The sequence below is a fragment of the Sugiyamaella lignohabitans genome, chromosome D (assembly GCF_001640025.1).
Source record: "Sugiyamaella lignohabitans strain CBS 10342 chromosome D, complete sequence".
Lineage (NCBI taxonomy): Eukaryota > Fungi > Ascomycota > Dipodascomycetes > Dipodascales > Trichomonascaceae > Sugiyamaella > Sugiyamaella lignohabitans.
In genome coordinates, this window is record NC_031673.1 from 423,246 (window position 1) to 450,230 (window position 26,985).

At 46.2% G+C, this 26,985-nt stretch overlaps 11 protein-coding genes across 11 annotated transcripts; 6 read left to right on the forward strand and 5 right to left on the reverse strand.

Annotated features, from left to right (window-relative positions):
* Positions 1-811: 811 nt before the first annotated feature.
* On the forward strand, positions 812-4,127 carry AWJ20_4746 (uncharacterized protein; the record flags this gene model as incomplete). Its single annotated transcript, XM_018881837.1, has 2 exons — positions 812-959; positions 1,090-4,127. 2 exons carry the CDS (start codon positions 812-814, stop codon positions 4,125-4,127), a joined length of 3,186 nt encoding a protein of 1,061 aa, XP_018736276.1.
* A 943-nt stretch (positions 4,128-5,070) lies between these two features.
* Positions 5,071-6,147, forward strand: AWJ20_4747 (uncharacterized protein; the record flags this gene model as incomplete). The annotated part of the gene is made up of 1 exon (XM_018881838.1): positions 5,071-6,147. The coding sequence occupies one exon, from the start codon at positions 5,071-5,073 to the stop codon at positions 6,145-6,147; it is 1,077 nt and encodes a 358-aa protein (XP_018736277.1).
* A 291-nt stretch (positions 6,148-6,438) lies between these two features.
* On the reverse strand, positions 6,439-7,863 carry HRT3 (SCF ubiquitin ligase complex subunit HRT3; the record flags this gene model as incomplete). The annotated part of the gene is made up of 1 exon (XM_018881839.1): positions 6,439-7,863. The coding sequence occupies one exon, from the start codon at positions 7,861-7,863 to the stop codon at positions 6,439-6,441; it is 1,425 nt and encodes a 474-aa protein (XP_018736278.1).
* Positions 7,864-10,853: 2,990 nt separating this feature from the next.
* Positions 10,854-13,055, forward strand: SPA2 (Spa2p; the record flags this gene model as incomplete). Its single annotated transcript, XM_018881840.1, has 1 exon — positions 10,854-13,055. The coding sequence occupies one exon, from the start codon at positions 10,854-10,856 to the stop codon at positions 13,053-13,055; it is 2,202 nt and encodes a 733-aa protein (XP_018736279.1).
* A 237-nt stretch (positions 13,056-13,292) lies between these two features.
* Positions 13,293-14,525, forward strand: SPA2 (Spa2p; the record flags this gene model as incomplete). The annotated part of the gene is made up of 1 exon (XM_018881842.1): positions 13,293-14,525. One exon carries the CDS (start codon positions 13,293-13,295, stop codon positions 14,523-14,525), a length of 1,233 nt encoding a protein of 410 aa, XP_018736280.1.
* Positions 14,526-14,765: 240 nt separating this feature from the next.
* AMD2 (Amd2p) lies at positions 14,766-16,430 on the reverse strand (the record flags this gene model as incomplete). The annotated part of the gene is made up of 1 exon (XM_018881843.1): positions 14,766-16,430. The coding sequence occupies one exon, from the start codon at positions 16,428-16,430 to the stop codon at positions 14,766-14,768; it is 1,665 nt and encodes a 554-aa protein (XP_018736281.1).
* Positions 16,431-19,262: 2,832 nt separating this feature from the next.
* On the reverse strand, positions 19,263-19,679 carry AWJ20_4752 (gluconokinase; the record flags this gene model as incomplete). The annotated part of the gene is made up of 1 exon (XM_018881844.1): positions 19,263-19,679. One exon carries the CDS (start codon positions 19,677-19,679, stop codon positions 19,263-19,265), a length of 417 nt encoding a protein of 138 aa, XP_018736282.1.
* An 866-nt stretch (positions 19,680-20,545) lies between these two features.
* MRPL15 (mitochondrial 54S ribosomal protein YmL15) lies at positions 20,546-21,307 on the reverse strand (the record flags this gene model as incomplete). The annotated part of the gene is made up of 1 exon (XM_018881845.1): positions 20,546-21,307. One exon carries the CDS (start codon positions 21,305-21,307, stop codon positions 20,546-20,548), a length of 762 nt encoding a protein of 253 aa, XP_018736283.1.
* Positions 21,308-21,813: 506 nt separating this feature from the next.
* ROK1 (RNA-dependent ATPase ROK1) lies at positions 21,814-23,553 on the forward strand (the record flags this gene model as incomplete). The annotated part of the gene is made up of 1 exon (XM_018881846.1): positions 21,814-23,553. The coding sequence occupies one exon, from the start codon at positions 21,814-21,816 to the stop codon at positions 23,551-23,553; it is 1,740 nt and encodes a 579-aa protein (XP_018736284.1).
* A 245-nt stretch (positions 23,554-23,798) lies between these two features.
* Positions 23,799-24,281, reverse strand: ATP20 (F1F0 ATP synthase subunit g; the record flags this gene model as incomplete). Its single annotated transcript, XM_018881847.1, has 1 exon — positions 23,799-24,281. One exon carries the CDS (start codon positions 24,279-24,281, stop codon positions 23,799-23,801), a length of 483 nt encoding a protein of 160 aa, XP_018736285.1.
* A 1,451-nt stretch (positions 24,282-25,732) lies between these two features.
* AWJ20_4756 (uncharacterized protein) lies at positions 25,733-26,953 on the forward strand (the record flags this gene model as incomplete). Its single annotated transcript, XM_018881848.1, has 1 exon — positions 25,733-26,953. One exon carries the CDS (start codon positions 25,733-25,735, stop codon positions 26,951-26,953), a length of 1,221 nt encoding a protein of 406 aa, XP_018736286.1.
* Positions 26,954-26,985: the final 32 nt, after the last annotated feature.

Genomic DNA, 26,985 nt, shown 5'->3' on the forward strand with positions numbered 1-26,985 from the left:
TTCGCGGACGATTCGCTTCATTGATGGTACGACTTCTTTTCTCCTCAGCGTGTTTCGTCCGGTACTAGCAAACCGACGCTTGCTGGCTGATACTTGATATAAATACCTTCCCGCGAGCTCAGTTTTTTTCTTTGATCTCTAACTCTCCAATGCCCTTATTTGACAAGTACCCGCTTCATCCCTTCATTGAATCCGTATCAATGCCACCCCAGCCACCTTACTTGTAGAATCATCAATTGAACACCCTCAAACCCCCACGGGTAAACCATCTCCCTGGGCGATGCGTTCAACCGCGCGACACCTGAAAAACTCCAAACCCCCCTGATCGGCGATGCATATCTAGGGTCCGCTCGTGCCTCCGGCGGTTGGGGCTCCGCCCCAGACCCTGGTTGCTCCTGCTCCGCAGGAGATTCTCCGGAGATCCCCCGCATCCTCCTCGAGCGGAGCTCGAGGAGCCACGGGGTCTGGGGCAGCGCCCCAGCCGCCGGAGGCACACCCACCCCTGATCGACGATGCATATTCAGGGTCCACGGTGCCTCCGGCGGCTGGAGCGCTGCCCAGACCCCGTAGCTCCTGCTCCGCAGGAGATTCTCGGGAGGACCTCCCAGTCCCGACTCGAACGGAGCGTAAGGAGCCACGGCGTCTGGGGCAAAGCCCCCGCCGGAGGCAGTGCGCCTTTCCCCAGGTGCGGCGGGGGATCTGCTGTTCATATGCACGGGGACGATATTAACCGGAGAAGCAGCCAGGTTTGACAGTTGACACGCCAGCGACCGCCAGAAGAGAAAAAGACAGAGTCAATTGCGGAGAAAGAATGTCGAGCTCGGGAATCGGGTCGTTTCTCAAAGAGAGCAGAGACAAGCTCAATGACGTGTCTGCCAAGGGCAAACAGAAATACGACTCGGGCGACTGGAAAAAAGCCCCTAAATTCTCACTTCCCAGCTCGCGAATTGGTCGCCAGGGTACGTAAACGGGGTTTCGGAGTGGGGGTCAGATGCCTCCGGCAGCTGGGGCTCCGCCCCAGACCCTGGTTGCTCCTGCTTCGCAGGAGGTTTTTGTTCTAGGGTCAACGACGGAACGACTCGAGCGAAGCGAGAGGAGCAACCAGGGTCTGGGGCGGAGCCCCAGCCGCCGGAGGCAATCTGACACCCGTCGTAGAAGTGACTAACAGGACATCAGAAGAGAATGAGAGGGAGAGTATTCAGGCCCGTCCGCTGTCGGCTCTGACGGATCCCAGTTTGTTTCCCCCGCCTCCAAAACACAGGGGGTACGAGAATGGAGCTCCAGTTCAGCCAGCTCAGCCTGTGGCTCCAGTTCAGCCAGTTCAGGCTGCTCATCCCGGCTATGGCCAGCAGCAGCAGCCTCAGACGGGATATGCTCCTTCGCCAGCGGCAGGGTATGGCCAGTTGCCGCCTCAAGCTCCTGCTCAGGTGCCTGGACAGGCTCCAGGAGTGGCTCCTGGTCAGACGTATCAAGCGTACGGACAGAATCAAGGTCAATTGCCTCCTCAGCAACAACAACAGCAACCACAAGTTCAGGGATATAATCCGAATCCAGCAGCTGGTTATGGCCAAGTTGCGAGTCCGGGTCAACCTGGGTCTTACCAGCAACAGCAGCAACTGTCTGGATACGGTCAGCCAGGTCAACTGGGTCAGCCAGGAGTGATTCCGGCTCCTTCTCCTCCAGTTCAACAGCCACCTCAACAGTACGGTCAACCACAGTCATTTCAACAGCCACCTCAACAGCAGTATGGTCAACAACCAGCTCAACAGCAGTATGGCCAACAACCAGCTCAGCAGCAGTATGGCCAACAACCAGCCCAACAGCAGTATGGCCAACAACCAGCTCAACAGCAGCCGGCTCCACAGTATGGCCAGGAGTATGGTCAGCAGCAGCCAGCTCAACCGTATGCCCAGCAGTACGGCCAGCAAGCTCCACAACAGATTGTTCCACAGGCTGCTCCACAGCCAACTCCGGTTGAACAGCCTCCAAACTACCCTTCACAGAATGCTGCACCATCTCCTGCTCCAGCCTTGTCTCCAGCTCCTCCTGCGAGACCCCCTTTGCCAGATCCAACCTCGTTTCCAAAACCTCCTGTGTTTGGCAACCCTGCTTCGGCTGCTATAAACAGTCCCAATTCCACCACTCGTGCTCCTGCTACTCCTGGAGTCGGGGCTCCTGAGGACGCACAATCGAAACCTGTAAAAGCGCCATTGCCTGATCCAGCTTCCTTTGCTCCTCCTCCGGTATTTGGTCGTCCTGGATCTGCTGCTTCTTCAGCTGTTGCTTCCCCTGGTGTAAACAGATCGAGTCCTTCTAAACCAGGTGCTGGAATGCCTCCTCCTCCACCTCCAAGACAGAATCTGCCTGATCCTACCAGCTTTGCTCCTCCTCCTATTTACGGAAACCCTGCCAGTGCCAGTTACAAGGCTCCGGCACCTCAAGCAGCAGCTGCTACGATTACTGCTACTCAACAGCCACAACATCAACAACAACAACAACTACCACCTCCTGTATCTCGACAGACTCCTACTCCTCCAGCATCGCGCGTAAGTCCTACTCCACCTGCTACAAGAGCCACTCCTCCAGGATCGGCTACTCACAGTACGGGTCCAAGACAGGCTCCTCCTAAACCAGCTTCTCTCAAAGTTCAGCCCACCCCTCCTCCTAAACCATCTGCTTTTTCAACTTCTGGAAATACCAACACAGTTCCTCACCCTCAACCAGCTCGAACATACCCTTCTCAACAGCAGCTACCCCAACCACTCCAGAGTCAATTCCAGGGTCAACCTCAAGGTCAACCTCCTGCGTATGCTTTAACTGATAGTTTGAACAACCTTTCAGTTAATGACAACCAAAACGAAGTTCAGGCTGTACCCAGTCCATCTGGCGATTCACAATCATCTGCTCCTCAACCGGCTGTTGCATTTGCTCAACCAGGAATTCCAAATTTTGCTGCTGAAATCGCTGCTAGAAAAACTCGTAACTCAGTATCTCATTCGTCTACCGCTTCAGCGTCTCCACCTCCCATTTCTCCAGCTTCAACTGGCGCCAGCATAAACAAGAAAGCTCCTCCACCACCACCCAAGAAAAAACCCAGTCTGAGTACCGGGTCTTCTTTTTCTGCTGCTTCCACACCTGCTCCTGCTGCTCCGGGTACTGGCTATGCTCATTCATCAGTCGCAAGCCCGCCTGTTATTGCTCCTAAACCAATTGTACCATCGGCACCAGCTCGTAACCATCCTCACACCGTTGGTGTCAACAGTTCACATGCTCCTTCCTTGCCACCACCAATCAACCATGCTACTCGACCATCTGTTGAAACCATTGCTAGAAGTGGTTCATTCTCTGACTCTCAAGTGCAACCTGAACCAAAAGAACCGAAACGATTTGATTTCCAGCTGGCAACTGCCTGGTTCGCAGTTCCAATGGGACAACCTCTTCACTTTCCTCCCGACCTTTCTGGTACTGAATACACTTACTCCACATCATCCTCCGGCTCCACTAGGACATTGAAAATAGCACTTCGAATCACTGAAGATCTGTCAGTTGTTAGATTTACCATGACCTGGGATGAAAGTGATCCTGTTCGCACCTGTCGAGTCACCCGAACCGACTCGGCAGTTCCACGACTTCTCACTGGACCCGAACTGGTCTATTCACATTCTCAGTACGGCGAATTAGTAGCTTCATGGGCTGAGTCGAAGATGGGTCAACAGGTGGGTAACGGCGAGTGCTGGACTCTTGCCCAACAAGCCATTGAACAGTCGACTCACGGCCAAGCCATGACGTCGAAAGGACTCGTCCACGGCATGCTCATCTACGGTACCAACCCTGCCATTTCACGAGAAGAGATCCGTCGCGGAGATATCATTCAATTCCGCGAAGCACGGTTCGAGAAACGTGATCCCACCACCGGTCGAGTCGTGTCTCAATCACTCTCAGGAGCACCGGACCACACCTCAGTCGTAACCTCAGTCGACTCCAACACCATCCACGTGGTCCACCAGAACGTCTCCAACGTCCGCCGTGTCCAACCAGGCGAGTACGTCCTTTCGGACTTCGTCTCCGGCGATATCAAGATCTACCGTGTCGTCGCCAAAGACTGGGTCGAGGCCCTGTCCGTATAACCGCTATCTACGAATATTTTTGACCTGTTCCTGGGACCTGCCTCCGGCGGCTGGGGCTCCGCCCCAGACCCCGCAGCTCCTCTCGCTTCGCTCGAGTCGGGCGTGGGGTCCCCCTCGCTGGGATTATAGAGGTTCTCCAGTTTCGAGGGAGGCCCCACGCCCGACTCGAGCGATGCGAGAGGAGCAGCGGGGTCTGGGGCGGAGCCCCAGCCGCCGGAGGCAGGCCCCCGTCCCTCTGGCGGGGGTAAGAATAGTGGGCAAGGGGGATTTAAGGTGTCAACGGTCGTGCATGGCATGGCATGATTGACAGACTGCAGGGTTGCCGGATTGCGCTGGCCGCCTGTGGATGGTGCATAGACGCATCTCGTATAGCTTTTGGATGCCGGTGGTGTGCGTGTCGAGGAGGGAGACAATGGAGCCCCACCGAGTCATTGATGGCAGCTTATTAAGAAACGCATGAAAATGAGTCGGTCGGCTTGCCGGGTCGTTCGTGCCCACTGTTTTTTGGGTCCGGAAGGGGGGCAGGTCGGAGAATTGGGCTTCCGTGTTGGGATTAAATGGGGACGTTGAAGAGGGGTTGAGTGGTTTGAGGGGCGAGTATGAGAAGTAGTTTTTCTGATGAAGTTTGAGAAGAACGTCTAAGATCCAAATTTAAAGTGCGATAGAGTCCCTGCCAGCCGGCACCCGTTGGCAGGGCTTATGCGGTTTCACCTGCCCCTCAACGGTAAATTTCTATGCCGCAAATCTTGATTGCGGCAAGGGCTCCGGAGAGACTCTTCTACCGAGGCGCCGCCTCCCCTCCTTCCTAATGGAGCAGGATCGACCTTGGCTTGGATCTGGGCTGGCTTGAATATATAAGTACTTGTATCTCTGAAGAGGTTCAACGTTGTAATTTTTTTTTAATTTCAATTACCATTGAATTATTACAGTATAAAAAGCCAGAATGTCTCTACAAATCAAAGAACTTGTTCTTGAGAACCCTCCTGTCACCGAGACCAATCTTGTATTGGGTCAAGAGACTTCCACATTCAAAGAGGTCACCTCGACTTTGGACCCCGAGTCGCTCAAGACCGGTGATATCGTCGTTCAGCCATTGATCTTTTCTAATGATCCTACTCAAAGAGCCTGGATTCAAAAGGGGTTGGATCCTAAGAGAATGTACGTTCCTCCTGTTCTGAAAGGAGAAGCCATGAGATCGCTTGGTGCTGGTAAAGTCATTGTTTCCAAGTCGGACAAATACAAGGTCGGTGATATTGTCATTGGCCTATTAAGCTGGTCGAATTATTCTCTTGTTAATGAATTGAGAATCTCTACTAAAGTTTCTGACCCCAATGCCGACCTTCCTACCTACCTCTCGCTTGTTGGAGCATCTGGTCTTGCTGCCTATTATGGTCTGACTGAGGTTGGCAGAGTCAAGCCCGAGCACACTGTGGTCGTTTCTGCTGCTTCTGGAGCTACTGGTATCATTGCTGTTCAATATGCCAAGCACGTTATTGGCTGTAAAAAGGTCATTGGTATCACCGGATCCGACGACAAAATCGACCATGTGAAGAAAGTGGGTGCTGATGTTGCTGTCAACTACAAAGACCCCGAGTTCAAGAAGCAATTGTCCGACGCCATTGGTCCTGATTTCGCTGATGTCTACTTTGACAACGTCGGCGGCGAGATCCTCGATTTCATGCTCAGTAAAGTCAAGCCATTCGGCGTGGTTATTGCCTGCGGAGCCATTGCCGGCTATAACGACCACTCCAAGGGTTTCATCCGAAACTGGGGCCAAATCATCACCAACCGTCTGCGAGTCGAGGGATTCATTGTCACCGATTTCAAAGACAAGCACGCCGAGACCTTTGTCAAGCTGTTCACAGCCCTCCAACAAGGCAAAATCTCGCTCTCCGACAGCATCAACCTCGTCGACCTCTCATCCGAGTCCAACTCGCTCGCCAAGATCCCCGAGGTCTGGGGCCAGCTCTTCTCGGGTAACAAAGTCGGCAAACTCCTGACCCGTGTCTCTAAGATCTAATAAACCGTGTCCACTGCCTTCTGGGGGCGGGTTCTGCCTCCGGCGGCTGGGGCTCCGCCCCAGACCCCGTGGCTCCTCTCGCTCCGCTCGAGTCGTTACTTCGGAGCGCCAGCCAACTCCTGCGGAGCAAGTGCCTCCGGCGGCTGGGGCTTTTCCAGACCCCGTGGCTCCTTTCACTCCGCTAGAGTCATTACGTCGGGATGCCAGCCAACTCCTGCGAAGCAGGAGCAACCAGGTCTGGGGCGGAGCCCCAGCCGCCGGAGGCAGTTATGGGTGGGAGATAAAGTGGTTTTATGTGGTAAGAGCGGCCGGATGGCGTTTGAGGAAGAAGAAGGCTTTGTCGTGGCGAAGGGAAAACTCGCCGTAGGTGTCGGAGAGGTTGTTGATGCTCCAGAATTTGACCCATTTGAGTTTGTTGTGTCGGTTGTGGCCGCTGGACCGGATTTGCAGTTGCATGTAGAATGTGTACCGTTCGACCGAGCCCTCGGACTCGATGAGGACGGTGCCATCTAGTCCGTTGATTTTCCAGGTCCCGCTCATGATTCCTTTAGGACGAGAAAGGACTGTGCCGTCTTCTTTGGTGTAGATGACGGCGGGCTGTTTTTTCGACGGTCGGGTAGGTCCTGTGCCATGGGCAGTGCCAGTGATGTTTCGAGTGAATACAGGGACAACGTCTGATGGTTCGGAGGTGGTGAGAAGATTTATACAGGTGCCGTCTTCGTAGAATTTACAGTATCGGTAGTATGTGACCATGTGGATGGGTGCGTTCCATGTATCTCCTACACCAGGACGTAGATAGTTACAGGTGCTGATATAGACTCCGTCAAACCTGATCCGGGGTCTTTCGAGATACATTCTACGAAACGAGTTGCCCCAATACTTTTTGACAGCTTCCAGTTCGTTTCCATTGCATAGCTCTTCCACCGCGTCCTCTGTATAATGTTGTTTACTGTATGCCTGTTGACAGAGGGCCATCCAGATGCTTTTGGTGGTATATCCAATATGTGCAAATGATTTACACGAGTATGTACACTTTGTAAACGACGACAGATCGTCTAATGCTAGGTATCGGAATATTTCAGATAGAATCTCTACCGGGACTTGAAGGATAGGACATGGCAGTTCTTCGTCTTCTGCAGTCAGACTAAGCTCTGCAAGATTTTTACTCAGCTCCGACACTGATCCCGTTCCATCTCCAAGTAGAACTTTTTGGCTTTTCTTGGTACTAGTCTTTGTCGAACTTTCGGCTCCGCCACTAGATTTGGTGCTGGGTTTTTTGTGAGTTGGTTTGATAGAATAGTACTTTTCTCTGTACAGTTTGTCCACTCTCTCGTTGAGTCGAAATGCATCTCTATAATGACGAACAGCGTCTGACAACTTTCCAGTATGTTCACTGTCAACAGCCCGTTCAAAAGCCTCTAGAGCATCGAGATCTGTTCGTGATAAATCTTTATTGTAATAGACATGTTCCGGTCGTTCTGCCCGAAATGCACTATCTGGTGTGATTACTCTTGTAGGAGACAGAGCTCTCTCAGTTGAAATGTCATCAGTTGTGTCTCGATTAATAGCTGCCTCTCCAGCGTTATTAGAAGCTGCTGTTCTTCCATTGGTAGCAGTAGATGAAGTAGCAGATGGTGCTGTTGAGTTCTGTCCGTCTGAATGTCGATGTTGAACTTCAGACCTCCAGGCCTGTCTAAATCTATCTAATTCAGACATCGAGGAATAATAATTTCAAATAGAGTCTCCTTTGAACGGGTTCTGATTCAATATATATGTGGCCAAATATTTTCAGACCAATTATTTTCCCATTGACATAACCTGATTCTTGGCTGATTTTCCCACAAATAATCAATACCCAGAACTAGCCTAGCGCCTCCAAAATCGATTCGTTGCAGTTTCAAAAGAGTGTCCAATATAGTTCCAAGTTGACCTTTGGTTCCTGATTTAACTGAATAGTACTCCAGCAATAAGTCTGCTGATATGACGGATTATAAATCTATCTTCGACGCTTATCTTGCATCGTGCATGGCTGATTGCACCATATCTAGTACTATAACGAGAGAGAAAGGTGAGGTCTAATGACCCACTTTCAGACCAGATCCATTCTTATCCTTTGCCAGTTTCATAGCCTTTTGCTGTTTTCTATAGCTGTTCCCGGTTATTCGTGTCTGTAGCCGAAATTGCTCCTTTGCTGGTGCTGTCTATTCGTTCTATTCGTGCTGATTGCAGCAGTCCTAAGCCAAAGCATGTACATAGTACTAGATTCGGATGATTATTTCAATTCCGTCTTCAATTGACAATTCTATAGCTAGTTGAGCTGGATTTCCACTGTTTTTTACCTTGAAAACCAATCGATCTTACGCATTTCAAGAGGATAAGCAGTTGGAACCTTGAGTAGCTAGTCTGTTGGCATTAATCTTCTGAAGCATTATGCAATGGAGTAGTACTGCTTAATATGATATCAAGTGTCATAGCATCAATAGCTAGTGTTTGGCACAAAAGTTCGGTAGGTTGTTTTCACATTTTTCCGCTTTAATTGAAAGGTGAAGCAATTAAAGAAAAAGTTGAAGTATGATAGCTATATAGGAGTTTCAGGTCCGCAAAGCACAGAGGGCTCTTATTTCATCAAAATGGATGTTTAAATTTACTTGAAGACAAATTCTTATTGTCCGCCATTCAATACTAACACTGGATTCTTTTACTCATATGAGGAAAAATCCACTATTTCAGGACTCCAATTAATGTAGTGGTTGTACTTTGAACTTCCCTGCAGGTATGTGCATTCAACTGGGCCACAGTAAGTAATCCAAACGAAATGCGACTGGAAACTTAATAAAATTATTCCAAGGCCAGTGAGAGGGAAGCATGGATTGCAAGAACTAGGAATTAGGTTGACGTCAGTTTTGCGTGTTTTCAGATGAGCTTTGCGCTTAGAAAACCATAAATACACTATCTGGATAGTTTTGATGGCGAACCCATGTGAAATTGTAAGTTGCAATAGAGAAACTGGCTATTCATTTAATTCATCCAACTGTAAAAAGAACTAAGTTATGTGCGTCTAATGTTTCTGAGAGCCGAGAAATAGCATATAACACGGAATGTGAGAGTGAGAACACACCTAAATTCTTGAACAGCCTGCATATGCAGCAGATTCTACTTTCAACTGAAAAAGGTGAACATTTTCACACGCGAACTAAAAAATATTGGTCTAAGAGCAGTAAACCTAGCTTCATACCCCATACTTACGTCATCCACACGCGATTATCCACCGCCGAGGTAACGACTCGAGCGCAGCGAGAGGAGCCACGGGGTCTGGGGCGGAGCCCCAGCCGCCGGAGGCAGAACCCCTCCCCCTCCAAGCTCAAGGACTACCCGTCAATATTTTCGAGCATGGCAATAGTCAGAGCAGACAGCAGTGATTAGCAAGGAAGAGGCACACAATTCCCGCTCAGCAGATGCAAAGCTCACATCTGGAACCCGGCGTCAAAGCGGGAAGACAGTAGATACCGGCCATCAGTAGCATGCACGAATGAATAGAGTTTAGAAATAAAAATATTATCCAATTCTCGGCCCATAGCAGCAACCACGTACATTTTATGTATTTATTGGTGGTTTTGCGATTGAAATAAGGTCTTCGTAGACTGGTGTAGAGAATAGCGGGGTGTGGATTTGTTGATTGATTTCCATATGCAGACTAATTGTACCCCTGAAATTCCAATTTTAGGTTGGCAGTCTAACTGCCGGAAAGACCTTACCCTGACCTAATACGGTTAATAGCGTGGGATTCGAATGCAGCAGGAAAGAGAGACAAAATAGTCAAGACAAAACAGACTTTTGTGCCAAAGATAAACACAAATACGCTAATACTCGAAAAAAAGAGGTACACGAGGTGTGGAATTAAATCAGGTTGTGACGGTTTGTTCCGATTGTCGATTTGGTTTTCCAATAGCGAGACAATCGATTGCTAGCAAGATCGCGTAGACTTTTGAACACGCGTGGACAACGCGGTTGTATCCCGATATTTTTGTATCACAGCCGTCCCCCCTTTTTTTTTTTCGTTCGCCGATAAACCCAGCAGACCTATCTACATCATTGTCCATCCATCCGCTGTCAAACAACACGCGTACTATACATAATCAGGGTCAAGGGCGAGAATCCAAGCAGAAAAGCTGCTGTTCGTACTTTGCACTTTTGTGAAAGTGTTATATGGGACAGGATTGACTGCGATCTGGTTGGTCAAGTTGGTAAGTGATGCTGATGTATGAAATGGTCATGGTTGGTGATGCTGACTATGGACCATTTGTGTTTGTGAAGTGAAGATAGGGGCCCATGAGTGTTGGTAAATAGTGATTTGTTGACTGTAGGAATTGTGGTTGTTGGCCATGTTATTGAACTTGGATTAGATGAAAGTGGCTCTAAAAGCGGAACTAGATGGATTATGCTAGCGATTACGATAGTTATTGTGACTGAGCATCGGTTTATGTTTATACGGTACACGAAGATATACTGGATTGTACCGTGTAAAGATATACTGATATTGAATTATATATTGGTTAGGCCTTTGGATTGTGTTTTGTATGATAATGATTCATTTGATGGATAGGGGTTTGAGGATGGTTCTTATGGGTAATTTTTGGGAGTATCTTAACGAAATAAAAGCAAAATTTAAACTAACGATGAATAGCAACAAAAAGTAACTTACGATGATGTCCTCAGTGAATTACAACCAGCCAATTCACAGTAGAGGTCCTTCTTTGGACAAGTATTCCGGGATGACCAACAGCCACAGCAATAGCAACCTATACGGTGCTAATGGCAATGGTAATCCCAATACTAGCCCGAATCCAACAGATGGGTCAATACATACTACACGATCGTCAACTGATGATGTGAGTATTGATGACACCATTGCGAGTTATCATCACACTTTTTGTCAATTTACTGGACATTATAACGGTATCTGGGACGGATCTCGTGGCGATGGAAATGGTGGACCGAGTGCACCAGGATCGAAGGCTCGTCAGAAGCTTGAAAAACTCTCTAAAGTACACTTTTCCGAGTTGTCTACAGATGTATATGATGAACTTGTGAGACGAGTTGATCCTCTTCCACATGAAACCGAGTTTTTGGCTCCACGAGATAATATTCATAGAAAAAGAAACCAAGCCCGTCAAAAACTAGCTATGCTGTCGCCATCTCGGTTTAACGACTTAGCTTCTGATATTCTGTATGAGATTGAAAGAAGGTATCCCAACTTACGAGCCAACCCTCCTGCAGACAGACCATCAATTAGCGATCCAAACGATCCCAATAGTGCTAAAGAATCACCAGCATTGGGGTCGACTTCTCAATCGCCATATTTGACTACCCGTCGATTTAGTAATGCCTCAGCTGTCTCGAATGCCACCAGTCGATATACTTCTGAAGACTACCATCTCAGAGACTCTGTAATGCCACCAAGAAACTCGAGTCTGAATACCCTGGGTATTTCTAGTCCCGCTGCAACTCCACCTATGCCCTCAGAATCCGCTTTCACCCATCAACATAATGCATCAATTGTTCCTCCTCTCCAGGAAGAAGTATCGATTCCACCTTCTAACCGATCTGCCCCATTGGCTCAACCCATAAAATCTACCACGATTATCCCCACTAAATCAACTTTAGTGGAAGAAGACGATGATGACGACGAAGAAGGTTTTGAAGATACAATTGATGCGGATGATGAGGCTGATGAGAGCGCTGGTATAGCTAACAACAGCACTTTCTCGTCAAACGGCTCGGTACGAAACAGTAAACGTCTTTCAATGCTGACGCCGTTAAGTGATATCGAGGAAGAAGCCGATGCTGCAAGACTAGCTGCTGTTGCAGCTGCTGCAAATGGTGGCGTAACTGGTGATAGAGGTGTTCACGATGTTGCTGAAGACGAAATAACCCGGGGAGGATCTTATGGAAATGAACAAGATTCTGCCGGTGGAATAGAAGAAGGCGAAGAGTCTGATGACGAGTCTGTGTCAGCCAAGCTCAGAGATCGTGATGAGCAGATTCAAATGCTTGTTGCAGAAGGTTCACGAATGGATGAAACAATAAACAACCTCGAGTCACGACTTCAAGAATCTGAGACTGTGAAAACAACTCTCGAGGAAGAAAATAACCGACTTCACGATATGGTTGGTGAATTAGAAGAGCAACGACAGAAAGCGGTTGACGAAAAAGAGAGTATCCAAAAGCGGTTGGAGGCTCTTGAACAAGAAGTAGAGGAGTCGAAAGCCGCTATTGCTGCTCATGAAGCCACTATTAATTCACATAAAGAAACAATCGATAAACTGGGTGATGAGAAGAAACAGTCTGAGGACGAGCTGTCTCGTGCAACGGGCCTTCTCACTCAGTTACGTGAGGAGCATGCTAACGATTCGGATTTGCAACAAGCCAATGCAAGACATGTCGAGACAATTGCCGGACATGAAACGACTATTGATAATCTTCAGCGTGAATTAGATTCCACCAAGGAGACCCATTCAAGAGAGATTGATGACCTAAAACAGCAACATGAAAGTCAAATTGCAGAACTTACCACCAGCCATTCGACTCTAAAAGATCAAGTTGACTCTCATGCCAATGAGAAAGAAGAACTCACAAAGAGACATCAACAAGAACTGGATGAACTTGTGAACTCGCACTCAATGGCCATTCAACAATACAAAACAGAAGCAGAAGAGCACAAGGCTAACCTTGTACTGTTACAAGAGTCCCACAGTGCCTTGGAACAAGAACACAACAATATCAAAGACCGTCACGCAGAATCCTTATCTAAACAGAACGAGTATGCTGAGAGCTCTGCTACCCTTAGCAACGATTATTTGTTGCTACAAAACAAGCTGACTGAACACGAGACTGTAAGTTCTTACTAACACATACCACCAGCAAAGACAAACGCAAGTAACTAACTTATTTAACAGACTATAACATCTCTTAGACAGCAGTTAGATTCAAAATCCATTCCCAGTCCTTCGAGTTCTAAGAATGAAGACCTACAAACTCAATATGACGAGTTGTTGAAAGACCACGCCAAATTGCAAGAGGAATTGGACGAGCAGCAAAAGATTACTGAGCAAGTTCGACAAGAAGCCAAAGAGTTCTTGCTAGAAATGAGAACGCTGGCAGAAAACCAGCGTAATCTTGAACCTGCTGAAAAGATGGCTGAGCAAATACATGCATTAAAAGTGGAAGTACAAGAGTGGAAATCGCGATACTCGAGAGCTAAAGGACTGGTACGAAACTTGAGAAACTCTGCTTATGGAGGTAACTCAGTGTTTGCCACACCTGACGTGGGTCTGAGCAATGATAGCCCATATATCAGTACTGAAGGCAGAGTTCGCGATCTCAGTGTGACCAAGTTCCAAGTCGCAGTTGACGAGTTCCTTACGAAATCTCGATTGGGTACCACCGATCTCCTTGACAATCTTCACAACGTTGTTGTTGCTACAAGACATATTACACAAGATCTCAATGGACCAGATGATGCTTCACCAGTTTCTGAAAAGATTGAAACAGAGCTTGCTCAATGTGCCACTTTGGTCTCTAAAACTGCCAACCAGCTGATCTCGACTACCCGTAATCACCGTATCTCTGGTGGAATGGCCCCAATATCGATTCTCGATGCTGTAACTTCTGACCTTTCCTTTGCTGTGATCGAGCTTATCAAGGTCGCAAAGGTCAGACGAACCAACAACCGTGATAATAGAGGATCAGCCAGCTTCAGTCCCAAGGAAATTGACGTTTCAAAAGCTTCTCGCTTCAGTGGTAACTCAGTCACCTCACCTGCTGACATGCACCCGGCTGTGACCCCTACTGAAGACATTCACATGGAGCGATCCGACCCACGAAGATATGCCAGTACCAGCAACCAGTTCTCGACCACCAACTTCAACATCGAAGATCCCGATAACACAATTTCAGAGTTGCAAGGATATTTGGAGGAGCAGACGGCGACCGCCATCGATTCTATTCAATCGCTGCTCACGGCTATCAAGGACGGATCGAGTTTGTACGTTCTCCGGCACAACATGCTCGATATCATCAAGCTCGTGGACATCACTGTCGTTGCCACCAGCACGTCAATGAAGCAGACTAAGAACTGGCTCCTCAAAGACAAGGGTTCTTACATCCTGGAGAACCTCCGCGACTGTTCACAGCGTATGGCCCAACTGCAAGAAGAGACTAAAAACATCGACGGTGACTCGAACCCCGACCGACAAGTCAAGCAGCGACTGGCGGGCATTGCTTTCGACATGGCCAAGTTCACCAAAGAGCTGGTCAAGACCGTCGAAGAGGTCAGTCTTACCTCGGAGATCAACCACATTGACAACCAGCTGAGATAAGACCCGCGAACCCTGTAATATAGTAATGAGATATGTGATTGTACTATTCCGTCGTACACGCCTCCGGCGGCCGGGCTCCGCCCGGACCTGGTTTTGCTCGCTTCGCGAGCCAGGTCTGGAAGTACAAGAAAGCTCGCGAAGCGAGCACAACCAGGTCCGGGCGGAGCCCGGCCGCCGGAGGCATGCCACAGCACGAAGCCAATTGAAGACATTTATTATATTAAATACGGGCCGTGGACACTAGGAGTTTCGCTGGACGTAGACTACGCCAGATTTGTGGAGAGCGTCTTCAACGACCTCCATGGCTTTGATTACCTTTTCTTCTTCCAGACGCTGGCCAACCACTTGGACTCCGACTGGGAGGCCGTGCATTTTTGTGGCGTCGTAGTTGTCATAGGCACCCTTGGCAATGCGGTTGAGTTTGTTCGGGTTGAAACCAGGTGGCAGCTGGTCTTTTTCTTTGTCAACTCTGGTGACTGGCAGGACACCGGCCGAATAGTCTAGCAGGTTAAACATGAATGTGTAGCCACAGGACGAGATGGATTCGTAGAGACCCTTATGAGGCAGAGCAGGTGTAGCATTGGGTACAGTTAGCAGGATGTCGATTCCTGACTCCTTCCAGGCTTCGAAGAATTCCAATTTGTATTGCTCACGTTCAGCTACGAGATCCCATCTCTCGGTAATGGTCTTCTCATTCCAGTCACGCACCATATAGGCCCATACGGGGTCACGATAGATATATTGCAGGATCCAGGCGTAGATTTTCTTGACAAAACGAGGAAGTCTTTGAGCGAAGAGCATTCGTCCGACACCGGCATCATTGTTCTCGCCCCAAAGCTGGCCACGAGTAGCGATTCTACCAGCATCAGAGCACAACAATTGAGAGGCAATACGGAGACAACGAAGTGGGTCGGGAGCATCAAACTTCACAATCGAATGGCCTTGTTTTTCTAAAGCATCAATAGTGAGGTCAAGAGCACGGGCACAGGCAGGTGAGGGAGTCACAACACCGTCGTCATAAATAACACCAACTTTGAGCTTAGCTGGAAGGTCAACTTTACGCCATGGAATTGGGTGAACGCTATAATCGTACTCCCAGGGCTTCATGTCAATAATTGTCTTGAGGAAGAATCCAAGATCAGGAAGTGATCTGGTCATGGGTGAGTAGACAGCTGGGATACCTTCTTGGCCGGCCATAGACGTGGTGTTGCCAATTTTAGGAAATCTGCCAGTCGAGCATTTCAAACTGTAAATACCAGAGAAGTGAGCAGGAACCCGAACAGATCCGGCAACATCAGTACCTACACCCAACCTCGAACCGCCGTAAGCAAGTAATGCTGCTTCACCTCCAGTCGATCCACCAGGAGCATAATCCTTATGATAAGGATTACTAGTAACTCCCCAGACATCGTTATATGATTCAAAAGAGAGTAATGTGAAGGGAACATTGGTTTTCAGCATAGGTACAGCACCTGCATCTTTAAGAAGTTTCACAATTGGAGCATCCTTAACTGCTGGTTTGAATGAACGGGAGCTGTATCCAATACACGAATCATACCCAGTCACATTAATGGTATCCTTAAAGGTAATAGGGAAACCTGCCAATGGTCCTTTTGTATTTGCATGTTCGGCCCATTTCTCTGAATCCTTGATAAATATTTCAGTGATGGCATTAAGCTCTGGCTGCGACTCGAGAGCTCTTTTTCCATATGCCCGTAGAACTGAGATAGGTTTAATCTCACCAGCTTGAACTTTGGCAATTACTTTAGAAGCTTCTTGGGATAGAATTGATTTTTCTTCTTCTGTCAATGGCTCTTTATATTCAGGAAGATCATTGATTCTATCTTCTCTTTCTTTCTGCTTAGCAGCTACTGTTTTCTTATGAAGAAAGTATGAAAATACCATCTTTACCAGACCCGACTATCGATTAATCCTAATCAATTCTTATCGATTTTCTTTTGGTGATCTATTATTATTAATTTTTGACCTGTTCGGATAAAAGGTATAAAAATAGATACCAATGACCAAAATATCAATAACTCAAAGCCAATATAATCACAATAGTAGATCAAGAGAATTGATATATAGATCAGAATCTAAATGTAGAATTGGGAAACTGTTGTATATTTATACCCCCACAATGACGGAAATAGGCGGGGATGCGATATGCAGGTCTCGCTTATACTAGCTGTTAACTGATAAGGGCCATAAATGCATAAGATAACCGCTTGTAATAGATGACTATGAGACTGAACAACCGGATGCACCCGACATTAGTGAAATATAGGTACCAGGTTCATTACTTTTCATTATGTAAAGGGAAAATGTGATCTCTAAAGTGGATACTTCACGAATATTCAGCAGATAATGCCTGTTCGGGGTTAACACTAGCCGACTTGAGTAATTGGTATCACCAGCTCGATCTAGATTATCTATGGCTCAAATTAGATTAAATCCGAAACGCAGCCTGTACGCGAAACCAATGCACCATCTGAAATCTTGATTCAATTGTTTTCCATTAACAACACACAATTGATACGAATTTTAGTTATTAGTACTCTCTTCTCATTTATTTCACTCGTCGGATACAGTTGAAATGCCGACCACGATAAATCGGCCACTTGCAATTGCCGTACCATGCACTACCCCGCTGTCTCTTAACGTATACTGAAACCCCACTGGCTATCAGTTAACGTATACTGAAATATTTCACGTCTCGGTCGACGCCTTGAGACATTCGGTTTGACTAGTCTTGAGAATTTTATTTTATTTAAATTTAGTACATCTGCCAAGTTTGTGCTGGGTTTCACAATTGATTAACAATTCACTAATTGATTAAGTCATTTCCTCGGGTATTAAATATTAGTTCGCAGATGACTGTTCCAACTGTTCACTTTGATGCCGAGAAGGTATCAGTTACTTGGAAAGACGGAGTGACATCTAAATAGTAAGTGATTTGTGATTTTTTTGGAATCCTGGAAACTGAAGTAAGATGAGCTAAGGATTTTTTCAAATACTGGGGAATTCGGAGCACTAACACAATTCTAGTCACAACATCTGGTTGAGGGATACCTGCCAGTGTAAAGAACACTTTCACCCAATTACCAAGCAACGTCTTCAAAACACCTTTGCAGTGAGTATTTTCAACCTCGTCAACTCGTTCAATAGCAAGTTGTATGGAATATTTTCTAACTGGAATTAATAGATCCCCGAAGATGTTCATGCCAAGGATGCGAAATTTACTGGTGATGCTGTTGATGTGACCTGGGAGTATGACGGTCATGTCAGCTCATACCCTGTTGAATGGCTGAAACTTCATTCATATGATCCAGTCTTGGTCAAAGAGAAAACTGCCAAAATTGAAAGAATTCTCTGGACACCCAAGGACATGGAAAAGTCTCTGCCCACTGTAGATTTCAACGAAGTCATGAAATCGGACGAGGCCGTTGCTGACTGGACCAAGAAAATCGTAAGTAATACCAATTCTACTGCGCAGTTTATTCCGAGTATGTTATCTAACATTTCAGTATGTTCATGGCTTTTGTATGATCGACAATGTTCCAGTGAATCCAAAGGACACCGAGAAACTGGTCGAACGTATTTCATACATTCATCACACACACTACGGAGGATTCTGGGATTTCACTGCTGATCTCGCTATGAACGATACTGCCTATACCAATCTGTATCTTGCATCTCACACAGACGGTACCTACTGGTCCAACACCCCTGGTCTCCAACTGTTCCATTTACTCCACCACGACGGCCGCGGTGGAGAGACCATGCTAACTGACAGTTTCAAGGCTGCTCAAGAACTGAAAAAGCAGTCCCCCGAATCATATGACTTCTTATCTAGGACCTTGATCCCCGCACACAGTGCCGGTGAAGAAGCTGTCTGTATCACTCCTATCTCACCACAGCCTGTTTTCACACACGACCTGCAAAATAAAGATGAGCTTGTTCAGGTCCGCTGGAACAACGACGACAGGTCGACAATGGATCAATGGAAAGACCCCAACGACGTTGTAAAGTTTTACAAGGCGATCCGTCTGTGGAAAAAGATCCTCGAACAGCATGAGATCGTCGTCAAACTCGTACCTGGCAGATGTCTTATTTTCGACAACTGGCGTGTTCTTCACGGCCGTATGGGCTTTGACGGCTCCCGCAGAATGTGTGGAGCCTATGTCAACCGTGACGACTTCATTTCCCGACTCCGCCTGCTCAATCTCGGGAGGGAAGAGGTGCTACGGTCTCTGTAGTGCCTCCGGCGGCTGGGGCGCTGCCCCAGACCCCGTTGCTCCTCTCGCCGTGCTCGAGTCGAGCTCCGGTGAATCTAAACAAAATATATATTGCCAATGACCGGGAATAAGCTCGCGAAGCGAGCACAACGGGGTCTGGGGCAGCGCCCCAGCCGCCGGAGGCATCGCTCACCCCACCACGTACCCTAACCCGTAATCACGGAAACGGGAAATTTCAGGGGAAGCCCACCTCGATTTTGTTTTTCAGTAAATTAAAAAAAAGTTTCGTAAGTTAGAAAGCCGTCTTTTAAATTCATATGTTTTATTCATTTTACACTCTGCAAATCAAGTCATTAATTCATCTGATCTAGTTCGTCTAGTTCTCCCCTACTAGCTCTCAGCTTGGTAGAGGTCACCAGCTGGAGAACACACAGGACAGGTTACAATCAAAGAGACCTACCTATGTACTGTTGGTATGGCCCTTGACCTCCAACAAGCTCTATTTTAAAAAGGCGTTCACCTTCTTGACTACCTCACCGGCAATAAAAGTTGGGTCCTGGTCGACGGTCGACATGGGGATAGAGAAACCACCGTTCTCGAGGAGCTCCTCATCTTTTGGCACTTGCATTAAAGCAGCCTGACTAGCAACCATGTTTGTGCCCATGTAGTGGTTCTTGCGAGCACCGACACGGGCTACGAGCACCTCCTCGGGAGCCCACATAAATGCAATAACGATGCGGGTTCCGGGGAGAACCTTGGATTTGAGGAACTCTCTATATTTAGGGGTCAGAGCGGAACAAGCAGCCACAGCGATATAGGTCGACTCGTTTCCAGCAGCAGCCCGGCTCGAAGTGGCAGCTACATCAGCCAACCAATCCCATCTATCGTCATCTGTCAAGGGAATACCATTCGACATCTTTTCAATATTCTGTTGAATTGTTAGCACCAAAACACCGAGTTATTACCATACATCCGTTCTCATGGTTCAGAGAGTTCAAATCCGCATTTTCAGCACATCGAGTACCTCAAGCATTACGCGACCCAATGATTTGAGACTGGAGGAATCCGGTGAAAAGTTAAAAAACAAAACCACTTATCATTCGAGCATTAACAGCAAAACTCACTACAAATCTAACTGTAAACACAGGACACCAAAGAGTACAACTTACAGCAGGGGGATGAAGACTGTCGCCCTCGATAAACGGGGCTTTGGCTGCGTTGGCAAGAAGCTGCCCGACGGTGGACTTTCCAGTACCAGCTGGACCACCAACGATAATCACGAGGGGATGTTCTTTGTCGGCAACCAGCGATCCAATACTCATGATTCCTATTACTTTTAATATTATATTTTTTCCAACTGAAGCGATAGAACTCAACAAATATCGCGGGAGGATCTAATGTGACTCTGAAATTTCCCGACTACCGGATCAATTGGGGGTGGTCGTGTGCGGCAGAAGCACGGGAGTGGGGGTTGAGATGCGCGGATCGACGACCTCGAGATCCTCCTCAACGAAATTCTGGGGGTCATTTTTCCACCTCCAGACTGCCTCCGGCGGCCGGGCTCTGCCCGGACCCGTTGTGCTCGCTCCGCGAGCGGCTTGGACCCTGGTGGACCCTGCATCTGACCAAGTGTCAGGGATCGACTCGAGCGGAGCGAGAGGAGCAACGGGGTCTGGGGCAGAGCCCCAGCCGCCGGAGGCAGTCCGATACCGCTAATTCTGATACTAAATCACGTATTTATACTATTTACAGAGCACGAGGAGGTTCCACAGCTATTATGTACTAAGGACGAGGGGCATAAACTTTTTCCGAGACCGATATCAACGAGTATGGACCGCTAAGCAGCTTCTCAGAGATAAATTTTCTGGCCTTGGGCTCGCCATGGCGAAGGAGAATGGCGCCAATCAATGCATGGATGGAGCGGGCAAACACAGACTGTTCTCCAGTGAACTTGGCGTCGAGTTCCTGGCCCGTACTGGTGTTCTCGGAGATCCTCTTCTTCCAGAAGATATTTTTGTGAATGCCGGTTTTTTTGCACACTTCGTGAAGAGCCACTGAGCTCGACAGCACTTCAATTGGTTGTGGAGATATGTCGAAGTTGTGTTTATTAATGGCATGTGGATTGTCGTTGGTTTGAGATACTGCGTAGTGACTGGCTTGTAACCTTAAAAATTCCTTGCCTAAAATAGCCAGTTTCTCATTATATGGCTTTTTTCCGTGGGCAAAACTTTTATGTGTAATGGTTTGTAGAATAACGGGATCTGGTAGGGAATATTCTTCGCCAAGAAAGGTTTTGGCATCCTTGAGTGTGTCTTCGTTACCGGGATATGTCACCCCATTGACTGTCAAGTACTCTTCTTCGTTCTTTTTGAGACCCCGGGCTCTTACTACACCGTCTTTCGTGTACACAAGAGTACGTACTTGCTGTGTTTGTTGTGACTTGAATGCTAATTGACCATGGCTGATGCCGGCTGATTCTCCCACGACCAGCCTTCCAAGAGGTTGAAATGGCCTCAAACTACGAGGAATCTGTCGTAAGTACATTCCAAAATGCAAATAAATAAAAGCTGTGGCGGGCTACCCGGTATTAATCCCCTCGACTGGCTATCGAATTTCAGGCAATTGATCTTGTGAGTGGATGGCGTCTGAGTTGGAATTTTTCACTTCACATGCACCCTTGCCCATCATCAAAATAGGGTGCTTATGCGATCCTCCTCCCTGCTCACATGTTCGAGGGTGGGTCTGCCTCCGGCAGCTGGGGCTCTGCCCCAGACCCCGTGGCTCCTGCTTCGCAGGAGATATTTTCGCTCGGAATTGTTTTAAACTGATTTAAATGGGATGTAATAGCAAAAGGTGTGGAGTGAAGTGTGAAAAATAAAGGAAAAAGTTGGTCTGCAGAATCGCTATCTTTTAATTTTAAGGGTTTGGTTCCTATTACGGCCTGATAAGAAAAAATATTGTTTCCAGAGTTTCACTGCATTTATCGACGTACAAAATATTTCGCTAGAAGTTCATATCCAAATATTAACTTGTAGTGGAAATTGGTAAAGATGGATATCTTTAAACTACTCTCGAGAGGAGCGACTATTCAGAGAAATGGCAAGCATCAGAAGGATTTAGAACTGTTTAATCCAAATGCTACTGCTGCCAAGGAAGTGGCAGCAGGCTCTGATTCGGTAGATCTGAAGATTGCAAAGGAAATTGATTTTTTCAAAAACGCATCCAAGGCTGATAAAAAGGCCAAAAAGGTGTCTAGTGAGACCAATAATAAAGATAAAAAGGTGAAACAAAGTAACAAAAATGTCATTGATAATAGAAATGACGAGGATGACGAGGAGGATGACGCTGTTAGTGTACCACTCTCTATTACTTCTCCAGAAGAGGCCAGTGTTCAACGTAAAAAGTTCAAGATCAAGACCACGGGTGACGATATTCCTCTTCCAATTGGCTCGTTTGAAGATTTGACGACGAGATTCCAATTACATCGCCATTTATTGCGTAATCTCGAGCAACAGAATTTCTCATCACCTACAGCGATTCAGTCCGAGTCAATTCCCATTCTTCTTCATGGAAGAGATCTTATTGCCTGTGCTCCAACTGGTTCAGGTAAAACATTAGCATTTAGTATTCCTTTGGTCCAATCTCTTAAAGAGCACAAAACAACCGGTATAAGGTGCCTGATAGTATCTCCTACTAAAGAGCTGGCTACTCAAATCTACAATGAAGTCGTTAAGCTCTCAAGAGGTCGTGATCTCAATATTTGCATTTTAACAAAAGCAGCTGCTGCTAAATTCAGAAATGACGCTTTATCGAGACAGAAATTCGATATTCTCATCACCACTCCTCTGCGTTTAGTGGATGCTGTCAAATCTGAAATCATCGACTTGTCTCATGTTCAACACTTAGTACTCGATGAAGCTGATAAGCTATTTGAACAAGGCTTCTTAGAACAGACTGACGATATTTTGGCTGCCTGTTCCAATCCAAGATTACAAAAAGCTCTCTTTTCAGCCACTATTCCATCTGGTGTAGAAGAGATGGCCAAGACTATAATGCACTCACCTATTCGTATCATTGTTGGTCATAAGGAAGGTGCATCGCATGATATTGACCAGAAGCTAGTATATGCTGGAAACGAGCAAGGTAAACTTATTGCCATCAGACAAATGATTACTGGTGGTGAGGTAGTACCGCCAGTTATCATCTTCGTACAGTCGATTCAGCGTGCCAAAGCATTATTCCATGAGTTACTATATGACAAAGTCAATGTTGATGCTATTCATGGTGAACGTACACAAAATCAAAGAGACAAAGTAATTGAAAGATTCAAGCAAGGTGAGATCTGGGTTTTGATCTGTACTGATGTTTTGTCAAGAGGTATTGATTTCCGAGGGGTGAATCTTGTTATTAACTACGATGTACCACAATCCTCACAGTCGTATGTGCACAGAATTGGTCGTACTGGTCGTGCTGGACGTGCTGGTAAAGCAGTGACTTTCTTCACAAAGGACGACCACGACGCTGTGAAGAATGTCGTCAATGTCATGAAACAAAGTGGCTGCGATGTTGGTGATTGGATGCTCAAGATGAAGAAAATCACCAAAAACGACAAGAAGCAACTGAAGAAGAAACCTGTGGAGAGAACCGAGATTTCCACTGTTCCATCTGTCATCCGTCAAAAGCGTAAGCAGCGGCGAGATATGGTTGAAGCTTCCAAAAAGCGAAAGCTTCACAGTACAGATGATGGTCCTGCCTCAGCCGAGCAATCCTCTGATGAAGCATCTGATTAGTTCTATTTAAGAGTTTCTCATAAGCACCTGTTCTCAGTTCTAAAGCGCTCCTCCATGGTTCTTGCTATTCAAAAGATCCCCTTTGGAGTACCAACATCCTGCATGGACCCTAGCAAACAGCTCCAGGGGCCAGTTATCCCATGGTCATAAATAACCGCAAAAGTTCTATAATAATAGTCTTTATAATATATATTTAGCATCAACTTTATACAAACAAACTTTTCAGTCAATTACATGCCCATGCTCTAGTGCTCAGCGGCATGTTCAGCCTCCTCCTCGACGTGGTGGTGAGGGTAGCCAAAGACATTTCTTCTGCCAATAATCTCACCCAATGCGAAAAGACCAGCAAATTGAACGAGGTAAGCACCACCGGCAACAACTTGTTGTCTAGAGACACCAGTCACAGTGTCGACAAGCTGGGCAGGAGAGTTGGCAAAATGCTTAGATTGAGTGAGGATTTGTTGCCAAAGGTTCTTGTAGACAGATTGGAATTGGGTTCCAGATGGGGGAGAAAGACCCTCCTTGACATAGATGTGCTTACCGAGCTCAGCAACAACCTTGGCCCAGTAGATGGAGCAGTTAACAAAGCCAGCAGCCTTGCTAGTGATGGTGCTGACAGCCGAGGAAGCCTTGGAAACAGCACTGGAAGCCTGGCTGGCAGTCGAGTTATAACGAACCGAACGACGAGCGATAAGTCTCGAGTTGTTAAGGAGTTGATTGCGGAGCATTTTTAGCGTATAAATATAGTTGTGCTTTTCCGGCTCGGTATATCAGTCCACAGCTACAAGGAGAGCTGCCAAAATTTCCCGGTCAAAATACTGAAATTTCACTATTCAGCCGTGTCCCACGAAAGTTGATTCTCCAATCAGATGCGACCTTATCATCGATCGCCTGCAATGCTGTATAGCTGCATGTCAGATCACTATCACCAGAAGCGATATCAAAATTAACTATAGTCTGCTATGGGTCTGAGAGATGTAAAGAAATTCCAGTGCTCTAACGCTTTTATCGAGCATCCCTTTTGTTTTGAACTGTACGTAGAACTTGGTGTAAGAGCCTTGTTATTAATTTCAGATTTTGCTAATTATGTATGCTAATTCATTTTCATATATATTTTCCACTAAGAACATACATAACGAATAAGGTTATCCGAGTAGAGGTATTTAAATTTAAATAAATTATAAAATTTCTTTCAGCAATGACTATATTATAGTTTTACTTTTAGAAGAGACTCATTTAGGGCTGAAAATAATTCTCTCAGGGTGGAGTAGCTTTCAAACAATTTGAAAGAGAGCACCTTGTTTTTGTTATTTGATAAGGAACCAACTCTATGCTCTCAGATTCCTTCAAGAATTGCAGAACTCATGAAGTTAAGCATACATTCACAGGGAATACATATTGTTACTAATAAATATTTGAAGGTGGGTATCGATTTGCTTATAAATCTTTAACAACTTTTTTTATGTTCGCTAGCAGGGCCGAGTTTAAAGAAGTTAGATATTTTGAGACCTCTGCTGATATCCTTTGCTTTAAGAAAGTTCACCTTCGTAGATGGATTATACAGGTCTTATCAAATAAAGTACACCACTACCCGAAGAGAATAAACTGAGAAATGATGATAAAGGAGAACCTCCATAATGCGCGCTTATTTCATATTTTCTCCAACTCTGTGCTCATATGTACTGCCTTCTTGCACTGACTGATATTTTTGAATTACTTGATATACTTGATATTAAAAAAACAAGATTTGCAAGCTCAACGGTGGCAGTCGGGATCAGCATCAGTCCCTGCATATGCAAGTGTAATATATATGATCAATTGTTATCTCCACACAGAACAATCGAGTAATAGTGCTAGATCAGCGGCAGGGGTAATCTCACCTCCAAATAAACAATATATCTCTACATCAAGTCCGGCAGAGACACCTGAGCATGCATTCAACCAGTCATAGCAGTCTTTCGATCAGAAATCACGCAATTAGGTCTGCATATCACGCATAAGCATACCCCGGAATTACTGGACTTGCAGGACGAAATGTTGTAATTTACAAAAACCGAGCAATTAGCGCCAAATTATCCGTTTCGGTACTATACCTGTCTACAAGAGTTCAGGCTTGAAGGAATAATATAAATAAATATTGAACCCCAAACTATAAAATTAATTAGACAAGCTTATAAAAATGACTTTTCAGGTTGATCCTATCAAAGATGCTCAATATAATATTCATCCTTTCACTCATGTCCACGAAACTTCTGATAAGACTCTAGATTATGTTGATCTGGTTGCTATCGACCTGTCTAAATATACAGATACGCCAGAAGGGCAAGAATCTCGGAGGGCTCTTGCGAAACAGCTTCACAATGCCCTCAGTACTTATGGCTTTTTTTATGTCACTGGCCATGGAATAGAGAAAGAAAGAATAGACCATCTATATTCTGTTGCACAGAGCATTCTGGAACTACCTGATGAGATCAAGTATAAGCACCTTGCGGGTGCGCTCAGATCAGACGACGAAGATCGATCTGTCTCGTTAGGAGCAGAAAGAGGTGGTGGATTCAAGCCACGACAATACTGGGCTATGAAAAACGGCGTTCGTGACCAAATTGAACATTACAATTTTCTGGATCTACTCCATGATAAACTCATGACCGAACAAAATCATCCTGAAATTGCCAAAGCATACCTTGAGGAAGTTGCTGAATATTACAGACTATTGCATCACACTGTTTTAAAAAAAATTACAGTTCTCTGTGACATTATTCTGGAAATTCCTGAAGGTACCATCTGGGAGAAAAATTTTAAAGTGGTTCCTGAAGATAGAGACGCATCAGGGAGTGGATTTGGTAGGTTTATGATGTACCACGGAATGTCACCAGAAGATGAAGCAAAAACAGACGATACTTGGTTAAGAGGACATTCTGATAGTACTGCATTCACATTTATTACTTCACAACCAATGGCCTCTTTACAAATTAGAGACTATTATACAGGTAAATGGAGATATATTCCATACCTTCCAAATGCCTTTGTGGTAAATATTGGAGATGCAATGGAGTTCATTACTGGAGGATATTTCAAGTCGACTATTCACAGAGTTGTTAAACCTCCTGCTGATCAATTGTATAACCGTCGTTTAGGATTGATTTATTTTTCAAAACCTTCAGCAAAATCCGTCATTGATCCTGAGGCAGTTAATTCTCCACTTCTTGAGAGATTAGGATATACAAAACCTGAGGAATGGGACAGAATAGAGTACGCCAAGTGGGATGACGAAAAGGGCCGACTATTTGGTCGTAAAGATCTAAATAATACTCAAACTGACGAGCCATTACCTGTAAAATTATATGGAAGATATGCTGAGAGATGGCATCAGGCCAGCGGGCCAAAGGTTTTCACTTGATGGTTCGTAACGAAATAGACCATTGATATAAA